This window comes from Cottoperca gobio, chromosome 3 (genome assembly GCF_900634415.1).
Source record: "Cottoperca gobio chromosome 3, fCotGob3.1, whole genome shotgun sequence".
Classification (NCBI taxonomy): Eukaryota; Metazoa; Chordata; class Actinopteri; order Perciformes; family Bovichtidae; genus Cottoperca; species Cottoperca gobio.
In genome coordinates, this window is record NC_041357.1 from 21743462 (window position 1) to 21764623 (window position 21162).

The following is a 21162-nucleotide window of genomic DNA, read 5'->3' on the forward strand; positions in this document are numbered from 1 at the left end:
GTTAAAATATTTCTTCACACCGTCGTATAATACAGACATTCTTACATTTCATCAGCATTATAGTCTTGCAGCAGACTTTAACCTGGTTGTCATTCATTCATCAGTAAAGGCAGCTGTTAGAACTCAGTGTTTGTACATTTGCTTCGTGCACATATGACACATATGATATTACAAATGTTATTGGATCACATGTACTGTAGGTTGTTGTCTCCGCCTCACTGTCCCTTTGTAATAAGAGTCAACATTGATGTAGACATACATTACTTTATTTTAATGGTAACATAAGAACTTGGAACAAGCTGAGTAAGAATTAAATATATGCTACTAAAATGGCATATCACACACTCTTCACTCACTCACACGTTCACACAGTGTCTGTATTCCTCACTACCTCTTAAAATAACATAATCTTCTGGACTATTTATTTGTCTCGTTAGTCCTTTTGTTGTTAATCATATGAAATGACATCCAAGATGATGATTTCTGTGCTTTACTGTAGTAAAGAGGATTCATTGGCTTTTCCATGGATGGATTAGGCGACTTTTTCCAACTTCTCCTCCAACATTGTTGTTTTTTTTAAAGCAAATGATCTTTTTCTCTCATTTGTGTTTGAATGTCTTCCCTAATTGTGAACTAAGCTAGATAACTATTCATGTACTATTCTCATTACATGTATTTGAGAACCACTCCTAGATGGGTTGGTTACACACTGTTATCGTAATGTTAATAATATCTTAATAGTTAAGGTTAAACATTTACTTGAATTCAACACGGGCTTTTAAAAGTATTTTCTTATAAAGTTTTGCTGTACATGGTTAAAGGACAGTTGGTTTAAATGACCAGCTTGACACTGGAACATTTTTCTCTTCCAGATTAAAAAAAGAAGAAAAATAAAACCTTGATAAATGATGAGCTGGTTGTATATCAGTGTAAATGAAATATATTGTCTGTTTTGCCTGCTTGACAAAACACTGTTCTTGTTCTCCATTGATGAATATTTCTGGTCCTTGAGGATTATTGATTTTTCATTGAGATGTGAAGACCGATGAAATGTGAGGTTGTTGTGGCTCACTCCAATATTAAACAACTTTTATACCCCACTGGTCTGTTTTTTCTTTTATTCCCAGTATTTTTATCTTGTTTGATCAGCCCAGGTTCAGATTATCAGTCTGTTGTGAATCCCCTCTCTGACATTCTTTGGTACTACACCAATGAATTTCCAAAAAGTAGTCCCACAGACTTGTTTACAGTAGTGTAAATGTATATCATGACACTTAAAACAGCATTGCCAAAGTGTAGTTAATAAATGACAGGATAAAATGTACTTTTTCAAGACTTATTTATTCTTCTATCATCCCAGTGTCACCTTTTGATCCATCGTGTCACAGCATTCAGAATTATTGGCACTCCTGGTATAGACAAGCCAAACATGAGATAAATACATCAAGTAATCAGCTATAACCTTCTCTAAGAAAGATGTGAAATATTGCATCATGAGTTGAATTAATCTACAAAATTGTTGGCACTTTGTTGTGTTTTTGGCATTCATGCAAAGTTCACTGAAGTCATTCAACAAGTTAATGCATCTACCAACTTTAAAGGAGCTACTCTAATGACTTCAGCAGCAGCAAATCTGGCAACCATCTCTTTTTTTTTTTAATGATAGAAAAAATGAGAATATTTATTTAAACAAAGTGATTGAGTATGGAAAAGTGTACCGCATATAGCTTGCTACTTGGTCTGTTACTCTTGTGTGTCATCTGTACCAAATGCCAATAATTCTGGGGTGCACTAAATACAATTTAGTGAGAGAAGTGCAAAAGATTTCATTTAGGCAATTATAATAATACACATTCTTCATTAAGATGGAGACGGTGTGATGGATATAAAGAGTGTGGCCTCACTGACATCCACTGATCAAGTTACCTTTATTGCAGGCAACAGAAAAAACCCTGTCACATTTTCAAGTCAACACATTAAGAAATAGCCTTAGCGTGATATTTCCTATTGAACAGCTCGACTGATTTATGTTTCTAATCATATCCTGGTAACTCAATGTGAATCCCAGAGTCTGAACTTCACCATAGAAGCGCTGGCCACACGCTGTGGAGACAATTTAAGAACCAATCTTACTGTGCAAGCTATTTCCCACCCTGAGAGGTTGTAAGGATGGAGGTGCTGTTACTCTGCTGACCTCATACCCTGTCTGTCAATAAAAAAAAGAGCTTAAAATCGTATGGCAGCCCAGTGCATTAAGAACCCCTTGCATGAAAAACACAATGATTGTGTGCGTGTGTGAGAGCGAGAGAGAGAGAGAGAGAGAGAGAGAGAGAGAGGGAGGGAGAGAGAAGAGAGAGAGAGAGAGAGAGAGGAGAGAGAAAGAGGAGAGAGAGGAGAGGGAGAGAGGAGGAGAGTGTGTGTATTGCACATCTCAACATCTTTAGTTAGAGTTGTCCAGAGTTCAACCTGAACTCAAATGTTATGTGAGTGCATAGTGGCAGATGGAGGCCTTTTGGTCCGCGTTGTGTTCCCGCTCTGGTTGTTTCTGTCTGTCTTGCTCTGGGTTTTCTCTCTCTGGCTGTTTCACAGATATCACAGTTGCTTTGGCCTCTCCAGCTTCATTAAGGGCTCTGCGGTGTCCGAGTCGCTGTGATGCTTTCTCTCCCGCGGGTGCTCAACTCTGCTGCAGCGTGTCCACGAGGGGGAGCGCATGTACCCTCCTCTGGGCAGCACAGGCTGGTGGGAACCTGGGGATCAGACCACACAATGACTTGTTACTAACAGGAATCCAAGATACAAGTATGGAAACAGACACAAGGAAATCTCTGCACCCCTGTCATGTTTCACACAACTTGAACTTGAAAATACATTTGTGTTAACATGCCGTCAGTATAAAGCTGTACACCTGCTAAAAGAGTATGTTATAGAGCTTAACTGTTTAAATACACCAGATGACTTGCAAGATAAAGTTGCTGCTTGCTTATCCCAGCTATTAAAAGCCATTAGTCTATAGGCTAGTCTGCCTGCACATACCAACTATTTCTAGACCCCAGATATCTGTTCATTCAAGAATACCAGGATCACATTTCTTTAGGTATTCTTATATGTAAAATAATCCGCAAGAGTATTCCTCAAACAAAAAGCAGCTTTCTCTTTGTATAAACCACTAAATACAATAATATATCCCATAAACATAAACAATCTCTCTGTTGCATCTCACAACTTGGCCATCTTATGCTGTTTCTGTTGCTATTTTTTAAAATATATATTAGCCATGCAAAGATGATTTTTAAAGCTTTGTGGTCATTTCGGCTTTACACCACTTGGTGGTGATGTCCAACATATCTGGAGGACAAAAAGGCAACAGAGGGAAAGACTGCTACTCGCTCTGCCTTACACTTCCCAGTCTAATGTTGGGTCCCTTAATGGAAGGTCATACTCAGAACCTGGCTCACATATCTCCCCGAAGCCACAACCATATCCCCACGCACATTAGTGACTGAGAGACGAAGAGAGCGAGTAAAGGGGGGAGGTAGAAAAGATCTCAGAAGATTGATGGCGTCTCCACTGGATTTTAATGAGAGGGACAACAACCTCCTCAGCAGCATGGAGGAGTCTGCTGCAGCGAGCGCCATGAGTGCATGAGCTGATTGACTGCTTGTTGGGTTTGTGTGCTTACATAAATGTGTGACTGCAATGTGTGTGTTAGCCAGGCATGACATTTTGTGTGTGCTTTCATATTTCTGTTGAGCTGCTTTGGCACTGCCACCTAATTAAAAGACTGAATAACATGCATTTAGGAAAATAACTGAGTAAAGACACACAGAGCGATGTTTGCGCACCTGAGAGGAAAAGTAATTACATACTTCCCCCACAACATACATAGTGTTTCCCATTTTTTTTGTCTCGCGCCTTACTTGCAGTCACAAACACAGAGCACCCTGAACTATGTGGTACTGCACTGTATTCCTTCTGCGTTTCTTAGACACTAGACTCTCCTATTGAAGACCTGGGAAGGCACAGGGAAAACAACGGTTACATTTGTGTTTATATGTGCACACGTACATGTACACATACCCAGTGTGTGACAATGCCCTTCTCATTAAACCCATTTCAGGGAAACAACACTTGTTTTATTTGTGCCTGCTAATCCCAGCACAGCCAAATCAGTGTGTGTGACTTGTTTGAAGATAACAATCTGTAATGTCTTTAAAAGCCTGAAGCGACCTCAAAGGCAGTAAGTTAAGCTAGAATCTGACCTTTTACATTGAAAGGAGCTTTTATAGAGGGTCTATAAAAAGTGGTCTTGTGGTCTTAATGGATAAATAATCACAGAATGACCCAAAACAGAAAGCTGCTGCTGCTGCTGTGTTTCAGATGATGTCTGTTGTAGAGTTGTTCTTCCAGTGAGATCGTTTTGTCCTCCACCGCAGACACCAAAACTACACCGTCATTGAATGGAGACACCGTCTAGTAAACAAACAATGAATTTCTCTTTCTGTTCCCTATTTTCTGCATCACTTCATTCCTTCGCATGTCTACTTCTCTACAAATCCTTCAAACAAACACCGATTTTAAAACGATAAACAAAATCAACCTGATAGAAATACAATAGGTCATAGTCTGCAATGATTATTGCAGATTACGTGATTATTGCAGATTACGTGATTATTGCAGATTACGTGATTTCATGGATAGGATATCGAGGCGTAGTCGTGGAGGAGAGGGGTTGCAGGTTCGGTGACCTGAGGATCTCATCGCTGCTCTTTGCAGATGATGTGGTCCTTATGGCCTCATCGGTCTGTGACCTTCAACAGTCACTGGATCAGGTTCGCAGCCGAGTGTGCAGCGGTTGGGATGAGGATCAGCACCTCCAAATCTGAGGCCATGGCTCTCAGCAGGAAACCGGTGGATTGCCTACTCCGGGTAGGGAATGAGCCATTACCCCAAGTGAAGGAGTTCAAGTACCTTGGGGTCTTGTTCGCGAGTGAGGGGACAATGGAGCGAGAGATTGGCCGGAGAATCGGAGCAGCGGGGGCGGTATTACAGTCACTTTACCGCACCGTTGTGACGAAAAGAGAGCTGAGCCAGAAGGCAAAGCTCTCAATATACCGGTCGATCTTCGTTCCTACCCTCACCTATGGTCATGAAGGCTGGGTCATGACCGAAAGAACGAGATCACGGGTACAAGCGGCCGAAATGGGTTTTCTCAGACGGGTGGCGTCTCCCTTAGAGATAGGGTGAGAAGCTCAGCCATCTGTGAGAGACTTGGAGTAGAGCCGCTGCTCCTTTGCGTTGAAAGGAGCCAGTTGAGGTGGTTCGGGCATCTAGTAAGGATGCCACCTGGGAGCCTCCCTAGGGAGGTTTTCCAGGCACGTCCAGCTGGGAGGAGACCCCGGGGAAGACCCAGGACTCGGTGGAGAGATTATATCTCCTCACTGGCCTGGGAACGCCTCAGGATCCCCCAGTTGGAGCTGGAGGATGTGGCCCGGAGAAGGGAAGATTGGGGTTCCTTACTGGAGCTGCTGCCCCCACGACCCGATCCCGGATAAGCGGTAGACGATGGATGGATGGATGGATAGTCTGCAATGTCATCAGTTGAAACCCTGTTACTGCTCCAACGACCAAGAGTAGGAGGCCAAAGCTATGGTTTATGTGTAAACTCGCATCCCTGGTTCATCAGGCTCATTATAAAACAAAGAGGAAACCTGCTGGACAAAGTCAGCCTTTTTGTTCTTTGTCTCTGGAGCTGCTCTACAAAGAGATGCTTGATGAAACACAAAGTACTGTATGTTCTCGGCTGTCTGGCTATGAAGTATGACTGATCATGTTCACTAATTGTGGTTGAACTGTCCATGAAAAATGCAATCTAAATCCAGCTTTAAGCTTTCAAAGAGCTGAAAGTGAAAGAGACAAACATGGAACTGGACAAATGCAAGACAGACATCAGAGTAAACATAAAGACTCAAGCATTTATAAATAATATGCTAGTGTAGTAACTCGGGATATGACTGGTTATGATACTGTAATGGCTTTTAAGGACCAGGCATTGTATCCAGAGGGGAAAAGTGAATTATTCAAGAACCACCTAATTTATCATGAACTCAGTCGCCCATCTTCTCCTCTCCTCTTCCTTTAACCTCTCCTTCAACTCCCAGATGCAGTCAACACACTGGCACACACTCAGCAGTTTCTCATAGAGAATAATGCTCACACTGCACAGCTCAGTACTACCACATTTGCAATGCAACCGTTGACACAAACTAACTCAATTAAACTCATGTACTTTTGTCCCCCACTCTGAACTCACACAGGACTTTATGTACAAATAACCCGACTTACAAAAACTCAAAAATGCATGAAGTTACAGAGCTGAATAATGAGTGAGGTTTTAGGCAATCTGAGATCAGCCGATTTGTGCAATAACTCTCCATTTGTTTAAATCATTTCTCTAACACACACACACACACACACACACACACACACACACACACACACACTGTCATTGTCTGCACAGCCCAATATCTGTATGGGACAATGGAATATCTAAATATATATGACTTTTGCTATTATAAATTATCTAAAATACTGTTGCAGAATTAAGAAAAGTGTGTTTTTATTATTAGAATGTGGTGGAAAACAAATGAGAAAATAAAAGATTTGCATCCTATTGTATCTCCTGCACAATATATCAGATGTTGTTTGATGGACATGACTCACTGCACCAAAACTCTGGGCAATTGCAACTGCTTATTACCAGAAAGCGTTACGTAAAAACAGCTGTGTGTTACGTGTCTTTCACCATCATATGATCTTCTGTACATCTTGTGTATCTGTCCACAGACTCTACAGGAATGGTGGCTGCCTCAAACTGGGATTGTTGTCCTTCCTCTGTACAAGTCATATCTGAGGCAGACATGGAGACAGAGCTGGACTCCCTGGTGACAGTGGCAGAGAGAAGGACCTTGGATAAACTGTTATCCATCCTGGAAAACACCCACCACCCTCTGCACAGCACATTCACCGGGCAGAGGAGCGTGTTCAGCGGCACACTGCTGTCCCTGTGCTGCTCCACAGACAGGCTCAAGAACTGGATTCAAACCAAAACCAAAAACAGTGGTCAATGTTGCAGTGTATTTTTTCTTTTCATTTTTATTATAACAGCCTGTATTTTAACTTTTGTATTTATAACAGCCTTTATCTCTTAATTTACTTTTACTTAATTACTTTTTAATGGATGGGAGGAAGGGGGGGTGTGATGTGTAATGTCATATGTCTTTTAAGCTACTGGATGCCTAAATTTCCCCCGGGATCAATAAAGTATCCCTCTCTAATATATTCTATATCTCTCGAGAGGAGAGATATCTTCTCTCGAGCGAGAGAGAGAGAGATAGAGTCGAGAGAGCGAGGATAGGCAGCGAGTATATAGATCATCTCGCGAGAGAGAAGATGACTATCGATCGCTATGAGATATCGCTATCTCTATATATCTCTCTCTCTCATCTCTCTCTCTCTCTTCCTGATCTCTCTCTCCTCTCTCTCTCTCTCTCTCCTCTCTCTCTCTCCTCATCCATCCATCTCTCTCTCTCTAGCTATCTATCTGTCGTGAAGGATAGAGACAAGCTAAGAGACAGAGGGGGAATGAGTAGAGGATTGTTTCTGTGGTGAGAGTGAGACAAAAACAGCTCACAGGTAGAAGTGAGAGATTCTTTGGATGCAAGTTAAAGAAAGGCACTGACACATCTCACGTCGAAAGGTTAAAGAAAAAAAATGTTTTGCCATGTTCTCAAGGTGGCTGATTTATTTGTATTCACAGTTTGTGCAGGTAAAAATACAATAAGTGTGTGAAGTGTGTCACACGCTGCTCATTTTGAGGTTGGCACTTGCATTAATTAACAATACAAACAGATCAATCATCTGAATGTGTCATTCTGAGAGTGCAAACATTTATTCATTGTTGGGATTTTGTTTTTCTCTCAGTTCTGAGTCTGTGTAAGTTAAATCATTTAACATCATGACCACAGAGGGATACAGCTGTACATCTCCTGACAGCAGGACTTCATCTTGATTAGCACATAGCCGAGCAGCGGATGTGAGGTCGTGTGAGGCCTTGGACTGAAAGCCTCTTGGCTGTTGCATGTCCTGCACCTGGCTGACTGAAAAGCAGCTGTGGCCTGGGACTAACGAGAGGATGAAGGAAGTGGTGTTGGAGAGGACAGCTGAGGAGGGTGGACAAGCTAAAACTGTTTAGTCTGCTCAGCTGTGGGAACATGGGGTAAACGTTTATGGAGGTAAATATGTACGTGACATACTAATGTTGTTGTTTGATGATTACGTTTTTTCAATCAAATTCTTCCAGATGTGGTGTTTAATTATTGACACATTTGCATTTGAGAAGCTGAAAAACATTTTTTAGAGCTATCATCATTAATCAAACTGAAGTGAAGTGAAATCATGGCAGAATGTGATATCTAATGATGCAGCAAAGAAATGTAATCTAATTACAGCTGGATTAAGTGTCACCCCAATAAAAAAAGAAAATGATAGTAATTTAATGTGTTTAACAGTAAGACAAGATAAGAAGTGATTGATTATGGGTGATTATTCTTTGACAGTACATCCATGGCTATAGCAACTCACCTGCAAGGGGTTCATTTAAGACATTTGGGACTACAGTGCTGCCAAGTCACTACACAATCTATAGTGTACAGCAGGGGGGGGGACCTTTTTCCTATCAAGGGCCATTTCTTTTTACAACATCCTTCGAGGGCCATATTAATTATTGAACTCATAACCTCTGCAAGACGCAGCCCATTCATTTCACTTTTCTTTTATGCTGTGCAAAAAGCAACTTTTTTTATCCATGCATCTTTCTGTTTTATCAGAAATCCTGTATTAGTGCCACAACGGGGAAATGTATCTTGTCACAGCAACAGAACATATGAAGTAAAGTGGCAGTACACAATAATTAAATAGAATCAAAAATAATATATGTACCAAGTGGTTGATAGCAAATAAAGTGAATATTGCACATGGCAGTGATAATTGTACACATTATAAAAAGTGAATATTGCACATGGCAGTGATAATTGCACAGCAGTGGTGGAACAGTCTGTTCTTGGTGTGGTGGTCTACCTCTCTATCTCTCCATGTTTGTATGTTATGCTCTGCAGAGAGCTGCTTATTGGGCCAAACTCCGCCGAAGAGGGTTAACTTTATCCAAACGAACTCGTCCATTCAGCTCGTGCAGTTTGGCATGTTTCGTGCTGTGATGATGCTCGACATAATTATTATTGTTATTGTTATTGTTATTGTTATTGTTATTATTATTATTATTATTACATCACCGCAAGCGCGTCCGCACTAACTAGGCATAAATAAATCATGGTTCGTCCATTTCTCCTGGAAAGTGCGACATTCCTCATCCACCTTTCTCTGTGTTACACTCTGCATGCTGCGTTCACTGATGTGTCTCGTTTGATATTGAAGTTTTTTACATGACATGACCACGTGATGACACGTTCCGCTCGTGTTGTGTTCAAGGACCCTGACCGTGGCCAGGAAAAACTGTCAGTTTTTTCTTTTTTGCGTGTGTTTATGAATTACCTCGAGGGCCGGGTCAAATAGTCTCGCGGGCCATATACGTCCCGGAGGTCGGAGGTTCCCCACCCCTGATGTACAGCACCAAACAGCAGACAGACACAGTTAGCGACTAGCTGGTGAACATAGTGGAGAATTTAGCAGCTAAAGAGGCGGATATTTCCCTCAGAGAGCTAAAAGCCATTGAATAATAAACTTTCATCAGTTGGGCAGAAACACAACCCCAAATGAATCCTAATGTTGCTCCGTAACAGCTGGATGTGTAAATAAGTAACTATTCATATCAACTTAAGGCGATAACATGTAAATGTTGTGTTCACAACTTGTTTCCGCTGCCCCTCAGAAGGCAAAAATACATGTTTATTGCAGTTTTAAGTCAATCCATTGCTATGTTCTGTAACTCAGTTGGTATTGTAATTCCATGATGGCGATTATCTGGTTATCTGTGAAGACTGTTTCGGTTAAGCATTGTATTTGAGCACAGAGTACTCTACACTCAATGCACAAGGTTTCACTAAGAAACAAAAACATGGGTCCTTGTTGCACATAGATGCGCCTCTGCTACTTTAATTTGAATAATTGGCTATGGAGCTGCAGACAGCAGCATATAGCACAGATGGCCCAGTGGAACCATAACTCACACTTAACAAACTGTGCCATGTGATGAAACATTAGTAATAAACAGAAAAGAGAAGGAACACTGTGAAGGAGGATATGCTATAATAAGAAATGTAAGAGAGCGATAGAAGCATGTAGAAAGAATATGAGGAAAACCCCCGATGTATAAAGTTTTAAGATGTCTCTCCACTAGAGTGAGAAGCATGTTTTGTTTCAGTGGATTCAAACAGTGGAGTCCACCATAAAGTTATATTTTAAGTCACTGCCACCGGAATGACGAATATATATTTTGAATATACAAATAGACAAAGTGCAGGATTGGTTTCACCACTAGTCGATGACAGTCATACAATTGAAAGTCTGACATTGTTATGAAGAACAATGTAATGTTTGAAACTTTGTGACTCGCACAGACCATGAACAGAATATAAAATATTTGTACTACAATGTTTAAACGGTGTTGGTGAACCTTTAAATCTTGAGCTAGCATGAAATCCTGTGTGCATGGGGAGGCAGGAGTGTCGGAGGCGGAGGATAGAGTTCACTGTCCGCATGCAGGATGAGGCTCACGGATCATAAATAAAACATGGAGAAAGATTTTGTGCTTCCTTGTGCGCATCGGGGAAGAAAGACGTACTAGTCTTTATCCTGAGCAGTATCTGCTGCGGTGACACACATGCTCCTCTTGAATACACATCTGTACCTTAACACAACATTATCATTCTGCAAAGCAGGAATGAAGAAAACAGAGTTCCTGGTTGTGATTCAAAATGTTACTATTTTATGGTTTCTAAATAAAGAAATGTTTTCATGAGAATCAAACAAAGTGAGACAAAATCTTTTAAGGGCATTTATCCAGACACTGAAATATGTTTTCTATGAGTCCCTGAAGGGAGTCACTCGACATCATTATGACTCAGCAGGACCTTTTAGTACCCTGCCGTGCCATAATGATGTGAAACTCCCTCTCTTACTCACTCTCTCACACACACACACACACACACACACACACACACACACACACACACACACACACACACACACAAAAGGGCAAAAGCAAGTGAGCAAAGAAAATAACACGCTGCAAGATGTTGTTTCTAATCATTTCTGTTTGTACTCGCATAAATTAAAATCTGTAAACTGGTCATGGAACAACAAATCTGTGAGCATAAAGAGGTTCCCCATCGCTTTAGTTTTCAATCATCTCATCTGAGTTTATTGTAAGAACATAAACATTACATTTTTAGCAGGCCTTACCTGCTGGGGACTCGTTGTGGTTTTCCTCATCAGAGTCAGCAAAAACCTCAGCCAGTTCCTGGTCAGACATGTCAGTCAGCTCAGTCAGATCCAGGAGGTCAAAGTGTACCTCCAACGAAGACACACTACTCAGTGGTTCTATGAGGCAGAGAGAGAAAAAGCATACTTTTAATCTGGAGGGAGGTTGAGAGATTAAAATGATCCACTCGTTTTTGTGCTGACAGTGCAGAAGAGGCTATTCAAAAAGAAGTTAAAGTTAAAGATAAACTGCATATATTACTACGCAGAGCTCCTCAGCACATCATTAAACTCTTTTGAATCTTCATTGTACTCATAATCAGATCAATAGCTGGCTCTTGCAGCACTATTGTAAAGTCGATTTCAACAAAGAACAATTTTACTTTTATTCACTTTTATCACGTCTCTTGCAAAGCGAACTGCTCTGTACTACTGTAATATTTCACACACGGTAGATTTCTTGGATCTGCCTCAGAGCTCTGTCAGTCAGTGAGTGTCTCTGTTTCAGCATGACACCTGTGTGTTAACGTAGGCAGTCACTGAAGAATTGAAACAAGAGCTAAGGGGATGAAAATAGCCCGTTCTTTATCGCATTGTGATCTTCATCTTTCCCCTGGGTGTGTTGCACCTGTTCATTTGCAGGAGACACTGCTGCTGCACAGGGTCAAATTCACATGTGGTCTGCATCAACGTGCCAGGCACAGCATTCCAATCAGGCTGCCTCCAAAACAGAAAATATGATGCATGTAAAGTGAAATGTATTCAAAGACTGCATCACATACATTACACATACAGCCCAGCGAGGGTCCAAGAGCATTGCTCAAGTTAGGAACCGATTCTGTGTAATAGAGCTGGACTAATCTACCATTATAATGAGAAAGATGTTTGGAGAGAGCACTGAGGCAGGTGTGTGTGTGTGTGTGTGTGTGTGTGTGTGTGTGTGTGTGTGTGTGTGTGTGTGTGTGTGTGTGTGTGTGTGTGTGTGTGTGTGTATTTCCTTATTAATCAGTGGATGCCTTTCTGTCATGCAACGTCGAGTCTGAAAGAAAAGCTTCACTGCTGGTTTGTGGGCGTGATTTTTTGGAGTAAACGATGGGTTATGTGACAGTTTGAAAGCTGTTATTATCCCATGCCGTTTGCCTGCTGTTTCGCAGGCTGTTTAAGACAAGGCATGCTGCTCTATGTCTGCTGTTGTTACATCTAATTCCCTGCATCGTCCTTTAGTACGTATTGATTTTAAGAAAACCGATCATCATGCTGAAGCAGTATTTAAAGCATATATTAAAAACACTTAATACCAGCAATGCCATGAGACACGTGGAATAAAAAAATCAGTAAGCAGTGACCATGAGAGAGTACAAATAAGGAAATGTAGAGAATTTGGAGTTTGAAGTTTTAAGGGCGATCAAGGGGATGTAACACACAGACCAACCTCTCCTGTCCTTTATTTAACCCCAAACCTTCTGTTCTACTCCGAATGTACAGTCCTACCCAGTATTGCTGTCATGTTCATTGCGAGGACTAGTTCACATGCCACGGTAGAGATGATATGCATGAATATTTACCAGTGACCATGTGGCCAGCATATAAAAACTCCACGGAAAAATAATATTACGAATTGTAATGTCCACGAAAAGAGAGAAATAAAGACGGAGAATGACAATAAAGATGAAGAAAGGAGATGCAAGAAAGAGAGGAATAGAGGTGATAGTGCTATTTGAATCATTTTAGACTTTAACTCTTTAAGACAATAACTTAATCTAAATGAACAAATGTCAGCTCAGGTTTTCACTCCCAATAAAACATATTAATTTTCATCTTCTATCATATGTGGGATCCCTCAGGGCTCCATTCTAGTCTCCCTCTATTCGTTCCTCTATAGTTTAGAAATTGGAATTATCATTGCAAACATATGTTCACTTCTATTCTGATATCACCCATTAACCATATTAAAACAAAACCCTAAACTCTGATGTTGGATATCTGAGGACATATTAAAAGCAAATCAGTAATAACTCTATTTAGCTTATTGTGATCATTTATGCTTTAATCACGGAAGATTTTAACTTTTGCCAAAAGAGACCACTTGTGTCGCTTTTAGCATCTCCCCACTGCTTACTTGTTAGCTCACAGATTACCTGTTATACCTGTCATTTTAATTTAAAATGGTTACAGTTATGATTTTAACTATAACAACACTTAAGGCTTAGCTTGTTCTGCCATCCTGATACATTGCAAATATCCAACTTCCATATTGAACTATGTAAGAGCTGCCTGAGGCTTGACTTCACATTAAAATGTAAAAAGTGAAATGATATTGTCTCTATGAGGCGCTCCAAGGGTTAAACTAACCAGTTTCCATTACCGCAGCATTAACCACTGCACCACACAATATTAAACAACAGCAATGGACAGCAGCAGTTAACAGTCACACCACATCTACGCTCTGCTGTCTGATAGTGGTTAAATATATTCAGTGGAGTAACACGGCAAAGAATCACATAGAACCTGTTTTTTGTTTCATATTTTCCATCCCTTTCTTATTGATTGTGTTTGTGAATATACATTTGCTTTCCCCTCAGGCTGGAAGGTGCTTGCTGACATCTGTCAGTATTTTTGACCCCGTTTTCAGGAAGAGTGGAGAAACTGGAGGCAGTGAAACAGGGAGGTAAGAGATCGTTAAGATGAAGATGAAGAGAAACGAGGGCGAGGCAGGGTAAATGGGAGAAGAGGGAGAGACGATGCTAGGTCAGTATTATTCTTAGGGGAAGGAAAAAGAGAGAACTAGATGAAAAGGGAAGGAAATAAAACACTCCCTGCATTACTTTCTGCCATTATTTTCATTTGCTTACAAGGTTATTCCCATTCTGCTGTGCTTGTTTTTTTAACCACCTCCTCCCCATCTTCCTTTTCCTCTCCCACACCCTTTCTCCTTGAATAATTGATCAGTACGTTCTTTCTCCCAGGCAGACACACTGACACAACTGCCTCCTTCTCAAAAGCCAATCAGGAGAGCTTTGAGACGCCAGTGGGGAGGACAGACAATAGAGAATTCACGCTGAGACAAAAAAAAATAAAAAGGATTTTGAGCCTAAAGCAGATGGATGATATAAAAGACCACTGCCTCTTCTTACAGCAAGCATGTGGCCTGCTGGTCCATAAAGTGAAATGTGTGTCTTCTGATGCATTTCAACTCCTTCTTTTAGCATTCACTTTAATCTCACACTTAAAAATGCATGCCTTTGTAGTTACAATTAATACGTGTGAAATAAAGGTACCTTCAATTCACTGAAACATAGAATTATGTTTCCTTTCATTCTGAATATCGCAGCAAGACAACTAATTGTTTGCATGCATTCAATTAGATGATCTATGAAAAGGGTTTCCTTTCATTTTCTTTCTCCTTCGCTCTCCTGAAAGTTACAGATAGATTCAACTGATGGAACAAAGAATAGGGAGGATGGGTAAGAGGGAGGAGTTCACATTTGGGAGAAGGGATAAGGGAGCAGAAGGGATGCGCCTTGCATGCTGGAACCGTGTAATCCCCTTCCTTCTCTACTGGCTCATAAGGGCTCTGAGGTCATCAGTCAAGCCTGAGCAGCTTGTAATGACGACTGGGCTCTGATGGAGTGAAGACGATTGAGAAAAGGCTATGGTATTGATATAGTATATGAAACAAGCAATGCCACAGAACTTGTTCTCTTAGCATTATATGTTGTTCTACGTGGGGATTTTTTTCTCTCCTCACAGTGACTGTGCATGCAGGCATCCATACTCCATATTTTCTGTTGCATTGTTTGCCAATCAACTGCTGTGATAATAAGCTGTGAATTCAAATAGTCCATCATGTCGTAAAACTCTTCTTCAGCACAGCATGCTATATTCCCCACGCCGATGAAAACAAGTTAGCTGAAATAGTTTGATGGTTTATTTGAGCAGAGCTGCCATACGTGTTTTAATTTAAGACGTAAAATAAGCTGAACTAAAGTTTTTGTTTCCCACATTTCTCTGTTCTTCCGTTTGGTTTCTGCGATTAAAGATCAATACAAACAGATGAACACTTTTGCTACTACTGCACAGCAGTCACCATACATTTTTAATCTTCAATTCCATCCCAATACATAAATACATAAGAATCACCGCACTGCAGTTTTCTATGGGTTTGTATGCATTAGTGCATCTGCTGTAGCTTTATTCTGTTGTTTTTCTGTGTGTTAGTGGCCACAAAACAACTGAAAACTTGCTCTTTTTTCCGGGATATTAAAATGTCTGTCTTTTTAAGGCTGGCTGTTTGCTCCGGGCCTAAAAATAAATGTTGCAGATGAACTATGGTCTCCCTTTTTGGAGAAGAAACTGCAGCACTAGGAATTAAAGTGTTTTTGTGACATTCAAGATGAAGCTGCAATGTTGCTCTGTGGACAAAAATCGTAATGAATATTCTCTATAAAATGTAAAGCGTCGGTTACTGTACTGTAACAACAGGGGTGATCATTTTGATTACGTGTTTTCTCAGGATGGGATCTTTTCTTTGCTTCATAGCCACATACTATTAGCTGACCTGCCAGGTGGCACGGATAGTTAGTGGGTCGCGTTAAATCGTCGAGACACAGACATTAGCCTCTGGATGAGCTGTCTCTCTGAAAGAGTGTTTGGTTGGTGAAGCAGATAAAGGTTGCCTTGTCGCCTGTGTAGCCCCATATCTGTCTCTGCGTTTCTGTGCCTTGGCTATGAGTCTGGCACGTACAGGGAAGCTTCTGTATGGGACTGATGCACAATGAGTCATTTCAACCAAGGCTGAACTGCAGTGGTCTTTGAGAATGTGGGACTAGAAAACCTGAAATAGGCAGCAATCATGTGTTGGGTTTAAAGATCAGAGAAGATCAACCTGGACTGGAGAGATCCAGATGAGGAATGCATGAAATGCTACATACAGATAGCTATATGGGAGATTCATTGTGTTGAAGCACATCGATCCAGTAGTGATCGTCACTGAAGACACTCTTTAACAGAAGCAGGATATCCTCCGCCGTCTTTACTCAACATTCCTCATCTCCTTCTTTGTTGGAGACACTTGTTATCGATCAGATATCTTACTCAAAACCTTTTCCCACCCATAATAAGACCATAAACACACCAATAAATATTCATCACTGTTTTACATTGTTGATATCGACTTCTCATTACCCGCTTCCCCCCCCCGGTACTCACGTCTTTTCTCGGCGATGTGAAGCAGGCTAGCAGTGTGCCCTGACAGGCTGCCCTCCTCCTCCTCCTCCCCTGCTGGGTGGTGGAACAACTCCTTGGTTAGGTCACCTGAGCTGGAGGGCTTCAGCAGCTTCTGGATGTCTTTGTTGGGCTCTATTGGCACATAGACACAGAACAGAGAAGTGAGAGGGAGCAAAGAGAATAACCACGTGGAGATATTGATTATAGGTTTTTAGATTTTTTAAATAAATGATTACATTAGAGATGTTGGGTTATTTGCTCTACCTACTTTACTGTAGATCCCAATGAAGGGAAAGACTTCACTTAAGAGACCTTAAGGAACAGATCCTCCTTATATAATCAATGTAATGTTTTCCCACTCAACAACCAAATCCAACCCCGACATTAATCCTCAGGTATCTAACAGCATCACCTGTCCATTGTAATGCTTGAATATCTCAATCTGTTTCTTTTCCTCTTAGATTCTTTACAACATTCATACAGTTTCTGGCTTTTATCAATCAATTGTTTACATCTTCGTGTACATGCGTGTACACAGTGCTGAACGTTTTATAGACGTGTTATTCCTTGAAAGGAGATTGGTTTACTTATAGTTGTAAATTCCTTTGTCATTTTAACATTTCAATAAACAAAATGCATTCTTAGAGCCTAGTCACGCTCTTCAAACTAAAACATCCATTCCAAATAGGAAAAACAAGTTCACACAGACTATTAACAAAGTCTGAAAATAGAGGGTACTTAAAATAGCATCCTTTCAAATGCAGGAGTATGCACAGACTCTGTTCCCCTGTTTGACACAGCTGGAAACACAGTATGTGATAAGACATCACAATGAATTACAACATAAACTCTTATTTTCCTAATTGTAGGGAGCTCAAGTGGTGGGAGCAACAAATCAAGCATGTTGGAGATAATCATACAATAGATTTATCACCAAAGTAAACTAACATTACATTAAAAGAAAGACATTTAAAAAGGAAATTCTAATAGTTTTAATTAGTGTGTATGGAGAAACATTTAGGATCTTCTTCTTTTCTTTTGATAACATGCACATTTGATGGAAAGAAGTGTGGGAGTACAGCAGATTCCTGATGGGCTTCACCAGATGGCTGATGGTGGCTATTTCTACTTGCAGTATGCTCCTAGACAGTTGAATTTCTCATTTCAGATTCAAAATGTGTTGAAGCCAAAGCCAAGCCAGAACATGATGGATTTGGCTTTTACCCTGTGAAGCTCAGTGTTCATTGCAGGCTATTGATTGATTTCCCCAGCGAGGAGCCACAGAAACTGAAAGACTATAAGGTTTCCTCTGCTGTTATAATGAATTGTTTGTTCAATATTTAGACTATCTACGAGTAGCTTTGGTTTCCATTTCCATCACCTTCTTCAGAAAACACTCATTGTATAAATCATGCAGAACATAGCTTTGAGGCACTTTATCATCCATCCCTTCACTCAAGCTCTAATCTTATCCATCAACACTAATATCTCCTATTTCCCAAGGGGAACATTTCAGAATAAGAGTAGTGGGCTGTTGGGAGTTGCAGTGCATGAAAAATAACACATTTTAATAAGCCATTTGTCTTCTATAAGGAATTGTAGAATATAAGACTTTACTGCATGTCACATAAAGGAATGACTTGTTTCAGACCACAGATACACCAAGACATACACCTGGTGTAGCTATTCTGCTTCCTGTTCTATTCTCACGTTTTGTGTGCTCATATATGCCCAAATGTTTAGTATTTTGGTGGAAGATAAGTCTGCCTCTAGGATAGGATGTTAGGATGTTCATCGGTGACAGAAGAAAAGAGCTTTCAAGAAAGTCAGAGTATTATCTGTGTGTAGAGGAGGACAAGTTTACACAGATGGCCTGATTTAGCCACCACCTGCCTAACTGGCTGTGAAGAAGTTAGAATAAATAACAATAATAGAAGTTAATGCTGGTGAAAGTGAGACAGCTAACAGAAATGTGGTCTTTTCATGCAAAGGCTGACCCTGTCTCGAGCTGCCAGCCGTGACTGTCTGTGAATCAGTTAACCCTAGACAGACAGACAGACAGACAGACAGACAGACAGACAGACAGACAGACAGACAGACAGACAGACAGACAGACAGTGAATGATACATTTGCCAAAAGTTTAATCAAACTCAGTCTTGGTTCAATAAATCAATCACTGTTTGTAGCGCGGGCAGGAGGAATTAACATCCTCTCTCAACACCCTTTTTTCGCCAGGTCATTGTGCTTGCCGATTGCTCTCCATCTTCTGCACTTCACGGTGATTTTTGCATTTTAATTTTACAATATACTCTGCAATGAGCATTTCTATACAAATCTCTCTCAAAAAGATGACCGAATTACTGTGCACAGGGAAGGATTTAGGAAAATATTGACATCTTCAAAACAGTTCATAGTGTTGTTGGTGCATTTTCTAGCAATTTCTAGGTGCATCTACAATACAAATACTGCTCTCCAGAAGTCCCACTTTGTGACTTTCTGTCCTGTGATACATCATAATAATGATGTTCACTCTAATTCAATCTCATCATAATGAACAAATAATATCTCAATTTTTCATGGGCAGGTAATTCTGGCCATCAGCGTGAAGTAGTGCTCAGATACTGTATGTAAACAATGATAGGTGGAACAAAGCCATGGCAGGAATAAATAACATTACCCATTATATCTACTAAAAAATGCAACTTATAGTGGCTGCGGAGAAATTGTTTTACCCCCAAGGTACAATAGAGGAATAAAGCAACATTTTAATAGTATACGCCATAAGCATACTGTAGGTTGAGATGCAGTTAATGTCATATACTGACCAATAAACTATCCATCTACAGCTTTGCCTCACAGTATGAGATGCATATATTGTAATTTATCAAAACTCATATTATAATCTGTCCTATCTTAACTTAGATACATTACTTAGCATACACTGTGTATAAACATAGTCACAGTATCAGCTGTTTTAATGTTGTTTAGATGTTATAGTCAATAGTGGCACTGAGGCATTGTGCAGTGCTACCATACAGCACAGGCTTCTCTGGATAGCCTTTACACAAAGGCCAAATGCGTCCACTGTTATACTGCAATTTGTATTTCAGTCCAGCTTCTGCATGGTTGACCTACAGTGTGTGTATATTAAAAGACCTGTACTGATACAATAAATTAAACATGAAGCTTGAATGTAGAAATTAATCCTGCACAACTGGATCCTATAGAACAGGTACCTGTGCACTGCTATATTCACACCTAACATGTATCAGTGACTAAATCTTGCCAAGGTAATCAGTACACTGCATTTACATGATTTAAATCAGCTCCTGTGACAAATATCATTCAGTCTCATCATCTAGAAAGTGAACAAGTCAATCAAAAGACAAAGACAATCTACAAAAAAAAAACATGCTACTGTGACAAAACCCATGGCAGAGAGAAAATAAAGAATAGAAAATGGCTTTTACCTGGGCTCCCTGCCCCTCCCTGTGCCTCCATGCAGCTCAGCCGAGAGTGTCCTGCTGTTCACCACACCAGCATCGGAGAGTGGAGGAGACAAACAGGGAGGGAGAGGCAAGGGGAGAGTGTGTGCATATGAGAGAGAGAGTAGGGTGGGGTGGGGTGGGTGGGTAGACACAGCGAGACCTCTGCTCTCCAAAGACTCTACTGCTCCTCCTTCTTTTTTTTTTTGTCCTCCTTCGTTCTAGATTTCCCAGACAGGTGATGTTGGTTTCTCCTCTTGTTCAGTTCCACCTGCCCTGCTCTGCCATCAGAGCCGTCTGACTGCTGCACTGCCTCACAGAGCGAGTCCACCACAGAGAGGGAGGTCTGGGAACAGCGACATCACTGACAATTTCAAAGCCACTTGTTTTAGCAAATGCAGCATTGTGAGGCTTGGCTTGGGTATGTACAGAATACACAGGGAGAGATCCAGGGCAAAAAAGGGAGAGAGAGAGAGAGAAAAGGGGAGGGAGGGCTGAGCTGGCAGCCTGCCCAGACTGAGAGAGAGAGAATGGGGTGTCAGAGAGGTCTATGGGCCACTGGAGCGAGGAAATTGTGTGCGTGCCTGTGTGTGAATGAGTATCCCTGTGTGTATGTGTATGACTGTGGCATAACAATTTGTGGATGTACTTGAAGGCAAGTTATTAAACCTGATGATGGGTCAGTTCATGTCAGGCATGGTGCCTGGATGACAGCAAGGCAGATGATTCAAACAGATTTGTGGCAATCAAACACAGCTTAAGGACATTAAAAATGATAAATATACCCATTAAGGAATTACTTGTCTGTGATTGATACACGATGGAAATTATAAATCCCATACTTTCAGAAAAAGCAGGAAATGGTGCTTCTTTCTGCTCAAGAGGAATGTGCTAGTAGAGCTCGCCCTCTAGTGTCGGGATCTGACAACTCCAGGTAATCATACTGTTGTTATGCCT

The 21162-nt window shown here is 40.8% G+C and overlaps 1 protein-coding gene across 1 annotated transcript; it reads right to left on the bottom strand.

Annotated features, from left to right (window-relative positions):
• Positions 1–1572: 1572 nt before the first annotated feature.
• dbndd1 (dysbindin domain containing 1) lies at positions 1573–20645 on the bottom strand. The gene is made up of 4 exons (XM_029425687.1): positions 20191–20645; positions 16702–16851; positions 11476–11613; positions 1573–2747 (listed from the first exon to the last, which is right to left on the bottom strand). Exons 1-4 carry the CDS (start codon positions 20219–20221, stop codon positions 2593–2595), a joined length of 474 nt encoding a protein of 157 aa, XP_029281547.1. The 5' UTR covers positions 20222–20645; the 3' UTR covers positions 1573–2592.
• Between the last annotated feature and the right edge of the window lie 517 nt (positions 20646–21162).